This window comes from Corythoichthys intestinalis, unplaced genomic scaffold (genome assembly GCF_030265065.1).
Source record: "Corythoichthys intestinalis isolate RoL2023-P3 unplaced genomic scaffold, ASM3026506v1 HiC_scaffold_23, whole genome shotgun sequence".
NCBI lineage: Eukaryota > Metazoa > Chordata > Actinopteri > Syngnathiformes > Syngnathidae > Corythoichthys > Corythoichthys intestinalis.
The window spans coordinates 5,045,507-5,058,545 of NW_026651592.1; the positions used below are offsets into that span (position 1 = coordinate 5,045,507).

General features: G+C 39.0%; 1 protein-coding gene across 2 annotated transcripts in view; it reads right to left on the reverse strand.

Moving 5' to 3' along the window:
- Positions 1–5,376: 5,376 nt before the first annotated feature.
- LOC130911114 (RAS guanyl-releasing protein 1-like) overlaps positions 5,377–13,039 on the reverse strand; it is a 90,961-nt gene continuing 83,298 nt past the window's right edge. For both annotated transcript variants that reach the window (XM_057828830.1, XM_057828829.1), the window contains exons 12-17: positions 12,835–12,944; positions 12,565–12,715; positions 12,448–12,484; positions 8,023–8,154; positions 6,526–6,707; positions 5,377–6,461 (exon numbers count right to left, since the gene is read on the reverse strand). In XM_057828830.1, the coding sequence (XP_057684813.1) occupies positions 6,348–6,461; positions 6,526–6,707; positions 8,023–8,154; positions 12,448–12,484; positions 12,565–12,715; positions 12,835–12,944 (726 nt within the window). In that variant the 3' untranslated portion in view covers positions 5,377–6,347. The remainder of the gene's footprint in view (positions 6,462–6,525; positions 6,708–8,022; positions 8,155–12,447; positions 12,485–12,564; positions 12,716–12,834; positions 12,945–13,039) is intronic.

Consider the following 13,039-nt stretch of genomic DNA (forward strand, 5'->3'; position numbering starts at 1 on the left):
AGTATTTTAATCATTCTAATTTATTCGGATGTACAGTGGGGAGAACAAGTATTTGATACACTGCCAATGGGTTTTCCCAATGGCAGTGTCTCAAATACTTGTTCTCCCCACTGTATTTGTTTGAATACCCTCTACATGTTAAAAAAAACATTTTTGAAAAGATCAGTTAACAATTTGCTGTCGATATCCATTGATATACATAGATATTCAGAAATACTATAACTAAGCACACCAAGCAACAGTGGTAACAAGAAAAACACCTCACATGAAATAGCTGTGAAAAAAATATGCAAGACTAGTAAATACCACTCTTGGTTCAGAAACAAGCTATCATTCAGGCAACGTTTGCATTGAAACACATTTTGCTTTCATTCAAGTGACTTTTGTTTTCGATTGAAAATATATACTTTGATTGAAAGAACCTTTTTTTGGATTGACTAAGACATACACAAATCTACCTACAAATTTATCAACCTACAGTAGGCAAGTAAGAAATAAGTGTCTGAAGTAGCCTGACTAGTAGTCAGGCTACTTTAGCTGATGAGGGGGTTGGGCGAAAGAGAAAGCAGCCTCACTCAGCAAGGTTTCGCCCAGCCCCCTACTCAGCTAAAGTAGCCTGACTTGAGCCTTTTTCGAGTCTTGAGTCCTACTTATGAAGATGGTATGTCCTGTATCGGAATTTAAACAAATACATATAAAAAATTTCCCATTTATTTTCAATGGCAAGTAATCAAGGTCCCTGTGATTTTTTTACCATTTATCATGACAGCCCAATGAGATTGTATACCGCTAACTCTCATATAGGTGAATTAAAAAAAAAAAAAAGTAAAAAATCTGACCTACGTTTTTTGGGGGAGGAATGAAAAATTCAACTCAATCAGTTAACATAAACATCTTTGATGTGAAATGTTTTATATTGTTTATTTGTAATAACGTGTAGAACATGAAAAGTAACGTGTTACTTTGCTGAGTAACAAATTACTCTTACAATGAGGTAACTGAGTTACTTCTCCCAAAAAGTAATTTAGTTAGTAACTTGTAACTAATTACTTTTTGAAGTAAGATTGACAACACTGTGCAGTACATATTCCCTTCATAATAATTAGGACTATTAGGACATTCAGTCATTATTTCAGTGTGTTCAAAGAAACTGTTCAGGGCTGCTCCCTTCCACCTTCTCATGACACAAATTCTGTTTGTTTTTCTCAAAGGTTTTCACACGTTTTCTCGTACTAACTTCAGACAAAATGGCCACAATTCATGCTCCATTAGATCCAGTCATTCTAAACTATATACATGATCTTGCTTTAAACTCAAATTGCAGTTCTAAAACGTTTTTTTTTTTTGCAAAAACAATGTACAATTTTGGGCCATTTTTTTCTGTTTTTCTGTGTGGAGTATAGGAGAAGTAAGTTAAAAGTTTGTAAAAAGCGTAAAACTCCATAAATAAATGTATATTAATAAATGTAGCTTGACTTGAACTGACAAAAACTATCACATGAAGTGTGCAACCGTGGTGTGTTCCCCTCCGTTGGGCCGCATTCTAACACAATGTATGTCTAGTGGTTGCATTTACATATGAATGGTTGCTGTCTGTCGGACAACGACTTGCTAATTCAAAAGCACTTGGGTCATTTGGGCCACCTCTGGGTTTTTTAGGAAGAGAGGCCAAATCGGCCATTGCTTGGGAATATTAGGAATTTTTGTCTTAAGGAAGGGCCGAGTCGGCCTCTGCTGGGTTTTCTAGTGTTAATTATTTGAATAGTTGAGAAATGATTAACAAGTTTGTGTTTCTTGTGAATGTTTATATAATTTGTGTTCAAATATTGCAATTTGAATTTGCTTATAAAATCAAGACACATATTCTGGAAGTTTTTAAAATGCTTCTTTGGTAGATTTTGAAAACAAAAGGTTTGAATTGAACGGTCTACCACCTAAACCAATGCTGCACTGCAAAACCCCACCTTCCTTCCTTTCAAACTTCCCTTGTTTTCAGTGTAAATCTACAAGAAATAAGTGAAATTATCTCCTAGTCCTAGTCCTTCAAGTAAATTTTACTTAGGTATTTTTCTTATTTCAAGAAATCTGAAAATAAGCTTAACAGAATTATTTTAAGCAAAACGTTTGTATATTTAGTATTAAACATAGGGCTGTCAAAATTAATGCGTGAACGGGCGGTAATTTTTAAAAAATTAATCACGTTAAAATATTTGACGCAATTAACGCACATGCCCCACTCAGATTAAAATGACAACACAGTGCAATGTTCACTTGTTACTTGTGTTTTTTGGAGTTTTGTCGCCCTCTGCTGGCGCTTGGGTGCGACTGATTTTATGGGCTTCAGCACCCATGAGCAATGTGTAATTATTGACATCGCCAATGGCGAGCTACTAGTTTATTGTTTGATTGAAAATTTTACAAATTTTATTAAAACGAAAACATTAAGAGTTTTAATATAAAATTTCTATAACTTGTACTAACATTTATCTTTTAAGAACTACAAGTCTTTCTATCCATGGATCGCTTTAAGAGAATGTTAATGATGTTAATGCCATCTTGTTGATTTATTGTTATAATAAACAAATACAGTACTTATGTACCGTATGTTGAATGTATATATCCGTCTTGTCTTATCTTTCCATTCCAACAATAATTTACAGAAAAGTATGGCATATTTTATAGATGGTTTGAATTGCGATTAATTACGATTAATTCATTTTTAAGCTGTAATTAACTCGATTAAAAATTTTAATCGTTTGACAGCCCTAATTAAAAAACTTGCTTGTCAGAAATGTTCTAAATTCAGGAATAGATATTGTTCAAACATTATTTGAAAGCATTTTTTTCTTGATCAATCTGACACATTAATCTGTTAACTAGCCTTTAACACCTTTAAAACAAGATGGAGAAAATTATTCGACGAGATTTAAGAAAAATTATCACATCAAGACGTTATAAATTTGCAGTGTGAAAGTTAGTACAAGTCAATACAGATTTATTTTTGCATTAATCATTTAGCCTCACAAATAATTAGGTTCATATTGGTGAGAACTGTAGCCCTGACCCCCCGTTCACCCAACCTGTTTGGTCTTATTAATGTCCCGTCCCCAGCAAAAAGTGTACATGCAGGTTTCGCTGTTTTATCTTCCCTACCAATATTGAGACCAAACCTACGTCCTTGGACAAAATACATTTGGAAATATATACTGTAAAAAAATAGCTTTTCCGGATGTCCATATCAGACGAAGATTTCGCTACACATAAAGGTAACAACAAAAAGACAATCAACTGGAAACTGTTTTCATTGATGGAAAAAAAAAAAAACATGTCTTCTTTAATACACATTGAACTTTTTTTTCGCGGTAGCTGCAATACTTGAGGAAAAAAAATGAGAAGAAATTCAGCTTTAGTGTTCATTTCCCTCCACGGATTCATTAGGGAAACTGCTCACGTGAAACATTAGCACCAGAGACGATGTGACGACATTGTTCTTAATTGAACCCCTTGATGCTTGAATTTACATTTAACAAATAACTAAGGAAGTGACAATTTATCGATATGCTCCCACCAAGAATTTCATATTGTTTTAAAAAGGTGTCGCTTTAAAAAAAAAAAAAAATGGAACCAAAAGGTTTCTACCAAAATCTGAATACTGACTACATTAGCTCACTGGCTGCCATTGATGGCGCTACACATCCAATCCATTTAGACATCCAATTCATTTTGGCTCCATTGGATGTCTGGCTCCGGCTTTTGTGGGCATTTACAGTGGGGCAAATAAGTATTTAGTCAACCACCAATTGTGCAAGTTCTCCTACTTGAAAAGATTAGAGAGGCCTGTAATTGTCAACATGGGTAAACCTCCACCATGAGAGACAGAATGTGGAACAAAAAAACAAAAAACAAAATAACATTGTTTGATTTTTAAAGAACTTATTTCCAAATTAGAGTGGAAAATAAGTATTTTGTCACCTACAAACAAGATTTCTGGCTGTCAAAGCGATCTAACTTCTTCTAACGGGGTCTAACGAGGCTCCACTCGTTACCTGTATTAATGGCATCTGTTTTAACTCATTATCGGTAGAAAAGACACCTGTCCACACTGTATGTGTGTGCACTCCAAACTCCACTATGGCCAAGACCAAAGAGCTGTCGAAGGACACCAGAGACAAAATTGTAGACCTGCACCAGGCTGGGAAGACTGAATCTGCAATAGGTAAAACACTTGGTGTTGGTTGGTTGATTGGTGTCATACTTATATAAAGAAATCAAGTGTGGGAGCAATTATTAGAAAATGGAAGATATACAAGACCACTGATAATCTCCCTCGATCTGGTGCGCCATGCAAAATTTCACCTCCTGGCGTCAAAATGATAAAAAGAACGGTGAGCAAAAATCCCAGAACCACACGGGGGACCTAGTGAATGACCGTCAGAGAGCTGGGACCACAGCAACAAAGGCTACTATCAGTAACACAATGCGCCGCCAGGGACTCAAATCCTTCACTGCCAGACGTGTCCCCCTGCTGAAGAAAGTACACGTCCAGGCCCGTCTGCGGTTCGCTAGAGAGCATTTGGATGATCCAGAAGAGGACTGGGAGAATGTGTTATGGTCAGATGAAACCAAAATAGAACTTTTTGGTAGAAACACAGGTTCTCGTCTTTGGAGAAGAAAGAATACTGAATTGCATCCGAATAACACCATACCCACTGTGAAGCATGGGGGGTGGAAACATCATGCTTTGGGGCTGTTTTTCTGCAAAGGGACCTGGACGACTGATCTGTGTAAAGGAAAGAATGAATGGGGCCATGTATCGAGAGATTTTGAGTGAAAATCTCTTTCCATCAGCAAGGGCATTGAGGATGAGACGTGGCTGGGTCTTTCAGCATGACAATGATCCCAAACACACAGCCAGGGCAACAAAGGAGTGGCTTCGTAAGAAGCATTTAAAGGTCCTGGAGTGGCCTAGCCAGTCTCCAGATCTCAACCCCATAGAAAACCTCGGGAAGGAGTTGAAAGTCCGTATTGCCCAACGACAGCCCCAAAACATCACTGCTCTAGAGGAGATCTGCATGGAGGAATGGGCCAAAATACCAGCAACCGTGTGTGAAAAGCTTGTGAAGAGTTACAGAAAACGTTTGGCCTCCGTTATTGCCAACAAAGGGTACATACAAAGTATTGAGATGAACTTTTGGTATTGACCAAATACTTATTTTCCACCATGATTTGCAAATAAATTCTTTAAAAATCAAACAATGTGATTTTCAGTTTTTTTTTCCACATTGTCTCTCATGGTTGAGGTTTACCCATGTTGACAATTACAGGCCTTTCTAATATTTTCAAGTGGGAGAACTTGCATAATTATTGGTTGACTAAATACTTATTTGCCCCACTGTATGTTGATTTTGAGTCACCTCCTATTCGTTCAGGGACATTCTTGAGTTACTTTCTTTTCAATAACTTAAAATAAAAATCGCAATGTGCGCATGCGCAGCAGTCATATCACAGGACGTGCAGTTGTTTTGTTTTAATATGTAAACTATTGTTTTACATCAGAAAAGTATTAAGTAGGCAGATCTTGGAGCCGTTTTATATAGAGCAAGCTTGGATTAAACGCCATTATATAAATAAGGGAAGTCTCCAATCCGATCAAAATATTGCAATTGTGATATATCGTGATATCCCAAAAGGTTATCGATATGCCCGTGCCGAGAATCGATATATCGTTTTTAAAAGGTGTCACTGTTTAAAAACAACATACAAGCAGCTACCAAAATCTTCCACTTGAATAGTGTTTCTATAAACTCAATAGCTGCCATCAACGCAAATCGTACTGTATTGTGAGCTACACAGAGGTTCCCACTCCAAGTCGCTATTTTCGTGCATCAATGAAAAATACATGTATTGGTGCTTGAGACTAGAGTAAATATGATTGCTGGAGTCTATTCGCTTTTCACCTCTGGTCAGTGTCTACGTGGCTCCTCCTGTTTTGCGCTCGTCATCGGCCACTTTTCACCCTAGGCTGTTGCTAGTGCGAAACAGCTGTTATACTCAGGTGCGACTTACAGTATATGTTCTTTTTTCACTCTGACAGACACAAGCTTGTTATTTTGTGTTTTTTAGGCAATTGTTATGTGAAAAACTTAATATGCTATGATAACAGATGCCTATTTAGCCTGTTGTTCTTCATATTTTCCTCTTTATTTTGCATCGGCTGGTGCGATTTATACCTAGGTGCAACTTAAATACGATACTTGTTGATACTTTTTGATGTATACTAGTATATGTTAAATGTAAATTCAGGCACCAAATGGTTAATTAGACCGGAATCTTGACAAATCATCTTTTCAATCGGGCTCCCGGTTCTTTTCCTTACTGAGGCAAAGCTCCTCCAGCTTTTCAGGCAGGAATGAGACGGGCATGGAGCACCCACGACTCCTGGGGGGGGGCAACGTGTTGGCCTGACACACAAAAAACACCCGAAAATGAGCCTCGTGGGGACCCGAGGGACTCACGTTGTCTCACCTTGCCGGGAATGCTGTGGTTGTACATCCTTCGCTCCTTCTCCTGAGGTGTCCACAGTCCGGGATCCGTCTGCTTGGAGCGGTTCCACGCACCCGAGGTGTCTACGCTTTTCCTGAAGGGGGCGCTCTTGTAGGGTTCCGAATCGTTGCCGTGGGAGAAGAAAAATGCCTCTTCTTCGGAACCTGACGGGTCAAACGTTTATTAGTATTATAATTCATAGTTTTAGGGCCATTAAAAGACGGACAAAAAATGGGAGCATGAGGAAAAGGTTGCAATATTACTAGAGGCGTGCGAAATTTCCGATTCTTAGATTATTCGCGATTCGGCCGTGGAAGATTCGAGAACGATTCACAAACATCCAAATTCCGATTATTGAATTATACCAGGTAAAGCGGAACTAAAACACAGTCAGCGCGGTCTTCGGGACGCAATGAGGAACGGACCGAGAGCAAATATTATGTTCAACTCATGCAGCTAGATAAAAAAAAACAATCATACCTGACTGCAGCCAACAGCCGCTACAAACAACGCCCAGTTGCTAGTTGCTACAAACATACGGCCACATACGGCTATTGTAGATATCACATATTTGTAAAACTAGATGCAAAATGACGGACAGCCGCGGTGTTAGAACATGTGTTAGAGAACTAGATGCGAAATGACGGACTCGGCCGGCGTTAGTAAACAGCCGCCATCTTAGAGCAGTAGACTTCTCTTAAAGGCTCTGTTGTAGCGAACCTAATTAACTTCTTATCTCAAAAAAAACCTCCTAAATCGGCAAAATCTTGACTAGAATCTATCTTTAAATGATGGAAAATTTTCAAAAGTTTCATATGAAAAAGTAGACAGAAGGGAAATTATGGAAGAACGGGAGCAATTTTAACAACTTTTTAACGGTTGATTCACAACACTGAATTCATTGAATGTAGTTTAAAGCTGCTGATACAGAATGGGGACTTGAGTATTTTATTTACTGTTTGTAACTGTTAAAACTGCTAAAGTAGTAGTTTGGTTTAGCCAGAGAGGATTTTTTTAAACAATTTTGGAACTAATGTACAAAACATTAAAAGAAGGGAGGGTGGGGCATCAATAATCGATTTATAATCGAATCGGAGCCTCCGAATCGTAATCGAATCGTTAGGTGCCCAAAGATTCCCACCTCTAAATATTACGATACTAGAGTCATACGTTATAATATTACGAGTTTAAAGTCGTAATATTAAGTAACTTTAAGTAATGTTACAAGATTTTTCTCATCATATTACGGGTTTAAAGTAGTTATATTACGTAGTTTTACGTAATTTGTATGGTTGCAGCGCGGCTAATTTAGCTAAATTAGCTGCTACGTACTTTCCCTATCGCCTCCATTAAAATCCCAGGAACAGGTCTATTTAAGGCGATAATGATGGTAGACAAGTTAAATGTCGGGAGTTTTATATGTGTATCGTCATAAACTATTGTACAGCACTAGTTCATGGTTAGCGTTGAGGCACCTACTCGGCACACTCCCCTTGGTTCTGGAGTCTGGGGCGGGGGTGCACGGGCAGGAACCGCCAGTGTTTTTGTGTTTCTTCAAGCACTCGATTCCCACCAGATCACGGCAGTGTCTATGGCAGTTCATCCCGCAACCTGAAAGGGAAAAAAGCTCGGAACCATCTATCGTTGTCAATGGCAGAAATGAGTTAAAAACTCTCCATTAGCTTCCATCCATATTAAACTAGAGCCCAGACACAAATCGTAAACTCTGAACCACAAAATTACTGCCCTTTGCCATTTATTGATTCTTGGACAAACAAACAAAAATGGTCTTTATATCAACAACCTCCTGGAAATGCTCAAAAGTAGTGTTGTCCCGATCCGATCACGTGATCAGAAATTGGGCGGATCGTGGCATTTTTCAGAGGATCTGAATCGAATGAAAAGGTTTTTGATTAAAAAATATATTTGCTTTTGTGCTTCATGTCCGTACAGCCTCTCACTCCCTCCTGCTGCTGTTTTTGGACAGCAGTGCACTGGAATTTGCTAGTTGAAGTTAACAATGATTGACTGGTTTGTTGCTTTGACCTTGCCACAGAAACTTGGTAGCTCTAGGATGAAAGGTGCAGATGTGTCAATTAGAGATGTCCCGATCCGATATTTGGATTGGATCGGACGCCGATATGGGCAAAAAAATGCGCATCGGTATCTGATCGGAACACGGGAAAAATTCCGATCCAGACTTCCGATCCAGTTTTTTTTTTTAAAGTCCGCTCCGGCAACATTGAAGCATGGAAAACTAGTTGCGTTAGTAAACAGCCGCCATCTTAAAGCAGGAGACTTCCCTAGTAGGCTGCTGTGAACCTTCCAAGCGAACCTAATCAACTTTTTATCTAAAATACTCCTAAATCCGCAAAATCTTGACTTGAATCTATCTTCAAAACAGTTTTAAAACTTTCACATGTCAAAAGTAGACAGAAGGAGAAATTATGGAATAACGGGAGCAATTTTAACAACTTTGTTGATTCGCAAAATTAAATGAATTGAATGTAGTTTAAAGCTGCTGATACAGAATGGGGACTTGAGCATTTTATTTACTGTTTTAAAATGCTAACTTGATACTGAAATAGTCGTTTATTTAAACCTGAGAGGCTTTTTATACAATTTTTGTAACTAATGCACGAAACATTAAAAGGATCTAATAGTTTGGGGGGGTTGTGGGATTTTCCACTGAGGTTGTTTGTGTGTTTTGCTTTTTTAAGACCGTTTACAATATTATTTGCACGTTTTACTGACTGACTGTTATAATATTATTTCTGTTTGTTATTTATAATGTTTTGTGTTTGTCACTGAATAAACAGGTCAGTTTGTTGTTACCAACCGTTGTGTGTTATTCAAACTCACCTAATTCAGCTGGCTAGTTGTTATCAAGAGTACTAAAACCTTTTCCAACATGAGTCTGACAACTAAGTAAGGAGGCTAAATAACTTTAAACTTAAACACATGCTCAGATAGGCCGGTATCGGATCGGAAGTGCAAAACAATATCGGTATCGGATCGGAAGTGCAAAAACCTGGATCGGGACATCCCTAGTGTCAATCATCATTAGCTCGTGACACACTAGTGGTAGTGTGCTGTGGCAACTCTTTGTGTAAGTGAGAGGCTGTTCTTGGTAGCGGGAGCGGACTCACTCAATGAAGCATTAAATTGCCATTAAAGCATTTAATTAAGATAAGCATGTTTCCTCATTATTCTTTTTAAAAAAATAATTCACATTATGAAGGCGGCATGGTGGGACAATATCAAGTTTAAAACATTCGTTCAAAAAAAAAAAACCAAAAAAAAAAACACTTTCTTTGGTATCAAAACAAGACTCTGTATCCGGCAGATTAAAAAATAAAATCAGATGACTAGGACTTGGGTGCAAAAATATGTGATCAGGACACTCCTACCCCAAAGTGAATTGGAAGTCACACATAAATCCTCCAAAATCAACAGGAAGTGACCAAAAATCAACAGAATGTGATCCAGAAATGCCAAAAATGAACAAGTGACCAAAATGCAAAAGGAAGTGACCCATGAATGCCTAGAAATTAACTGGAAGTGTCCCGGGAATTTTTCAAAATCAGCGATAGGTGACCCAAAAGGAATATGAAGTGGCACAGAAATGCTCCCAAAATCAACAGGGGAGTGACCCAAGAATGCTTCAAAATCAACAGGAAGTTAGCAAAACTCACCAAGTGACTGAACATCAACAGAAAATGACCCCAGAATTCCCAAATATCAATTGGAACTGACCCAAAATGAGCAGGAAGTTATCTATAAATTCCCCCAAATCAACAGGAAATTCAATTCAAAAATCAATTGGAAATGACCCCAAATCAACAGAAAGTGACCCAGAAATACTTCAAAATCAACTGGAAGTGATCCAAAATTGATAGGAAGTCACTCGGAAATGCCTAAAAATTGGCAGGAACTCACCCAACCTCACCAAAGTGACCAAAAATACACCGGAAGGGACCCAAAATGAACAGAAAGTTGCCCAAAAATCAATTGGAACGCAACCTAAATGAATAGGAAGTGATCTACAGTGGGGCAAATAAGTATTTAGTCAACCACCAAATGTGGAAGTTCTCCTACTTGAAAAGATTACAGAGGCCTGTAATTGTCAAAATGGGTAAACCTCAACCATGAGAGACGGAATGTGGAAAAAAGAACAGAAAATCCCATTGTTTGATTTTTAAAGAATTTATTTCCAAATTAGAGTGGACAATAAGTATTTGGTCACCTACAAAAAAGCAAGATGTCTGGCTGTCAGAGGTCTTTGTCTAACGAGGTCTAACGAGGCTCCACTCGTTACCTATATAAATGGCACCTTTTTCAACTCATTATCGGTATAAAAGACACCTGTCCACAACTCAGTCAGTTACACTCCAAACTCCACTATGGCCAAGACCAAAGAGCTGTCGAAGGACACCAGAGACAAAATTGTAGACCTGCACCAGGCTAGGAAGACTGAATCTGCAATAGATAAAACACTGGGTGTAAAGAAATCAACTGTGGGAGCAATTATTAGAAAATGGAATACATACAAAACCACTGATAATCTCCCTCAATCTGGGGCTCCATGCAAGATCTCACCCCGTGGCGTCAAAATGATTACAAGAACGGTGAGCAAAAATCTCAGAACCACACAGGGGGGACGTAGTGAATGACCAACAGAGAGCTGGGACCACAGTAACAAAGGCTACTATCAGTAACACAGTGCGCCGCCAGGGACTCAAATCCTGCACTGCCAGACGTGTCCCCCTGCTGAAGAAAGTACACGTCCAGGCCAGTCTGCGGTTCACTAGAGAGCATTTGGATGATCCAGAAGAGGACTGGGAGAATGAATTATGGTCTGATGAAACCAAAATAGAACTTTTTGGTAGAAACACAGGTTCTCGTGTTTGGAGGAGAAAGAATACTGAATTGCATCCGAAGAACACCATACCCACTGTGAAGCATGGGGGTGGAAACATCGTGCTTTGGGGCTGTTTTTCTGCAAAGGGACCAGGACGACTGATCTGTGTAAAGGAAAGGATAAATGAGGCCATGTATCGAGAGATTTTGAGTGAAAATCTCCTTCCATCAGCAAGGGCATTGAAGATGAGACGTGGCTGGGTCTTTCAGCATGACAATGATCCCAAACACACAGCCAGGGCAACAAAGGAGTGGCTTCCTAAGAAGCATTTCAAGATCCTGGAGTGGCCTAGCCAGTCTCCAGATCTCAACCCCATAGAAAATCTGTGGAGGGAGTTGAAAGTCCGTGTTGCCCAACGACATCCCCAAAACATCACTGCTCTAGAGGAGATCTGCATGGAGGAATGGGCCAAAATACCAGCAACAGTGTGTTTAAAGCTTGTGAAGAGTGACAGAAAACGTTTGGCCTCCGTTATTGCCAACAAAGAGTACATAACAAAGTATTGAGATGAACTTTGGGTATTGACCAAATACTTATTTTCCACCATGATTTGCAAATAAATTCTTTAAAAATCAAACAATGTGACTTTTTTTTTTTTTCACCTTCTCTCTCTCATGGTTGATGTTTACCCATGTTAACAATCACAGGCCTCTAATATTTTCAAGTGGGAGAACTTGCACAGTTAGTGGTTGACTAAATACTTATTTGCCCCACTGTATCAATTCCACAAAATCAGTAGGAAATGACCTAAATGTACATATAGTGACTAGTAAATCAACAGAAAGTGGCCCGAGAATTCCCAAAATCAAATAAACTGACCAAAAATTAACAGAAAATGATCAAAAACGGGTTTACCGACCAACATAACGTTTCTTCCAAAATTCCATTTTGTAGTTACAAGTCCAATTTTCTTCTCAGGACCATTACAACAATTTTGTCTATGTTACTTTTAAATGCAACAAATGCAAATGGCGCTTACATACCTTTGCAGTGGTAGCCTTGTTTGATGACTCCACAGAGCTGCAACAAGATACACATTAGTAAACGCGATTTTTGATAAGATTGGATTTGGACTCAGATTTCAGGATAGAAAGACTCACATAACCGCCGCACGTGTCGCAGACTGTGGGCTTTTTGTAGGTCGTCTCGTGGAAGTTGTGCGCTTCGTTGAAGTTGTAGCCTAGCTTGGCGCAGACCGACATCCCGCGCACGAAGTACGACGTCATCTCCTCGCGGCTTATTTGACCTTGCCTATGAAATAGGTGTTGACGTACAGATGTTTTGAATATAAATTTTACAATAAGAACACAATGATTCCAGAAAAGTACACTGTCCCTACTGCGAAATAGAGGAAGCACGCTTAGCGTCACCTGTCAGTTTGCTGCGTACAGAAGGAGAAAGGGAAGTTAGCTGCAATTTTCTCAAAGTCCTCCAACGGGATGAAGCCGTCCTGCTTGTAGTCGTAGTTCTTCATTATGGACTAAAGGGGCGACAGAGAGAGCTCCTCGTTCACCACTTCTGCTTTTTGCTACAGGCTACTAAGGAAGTGAAAACCGGCTGTCAATGATGATGTTT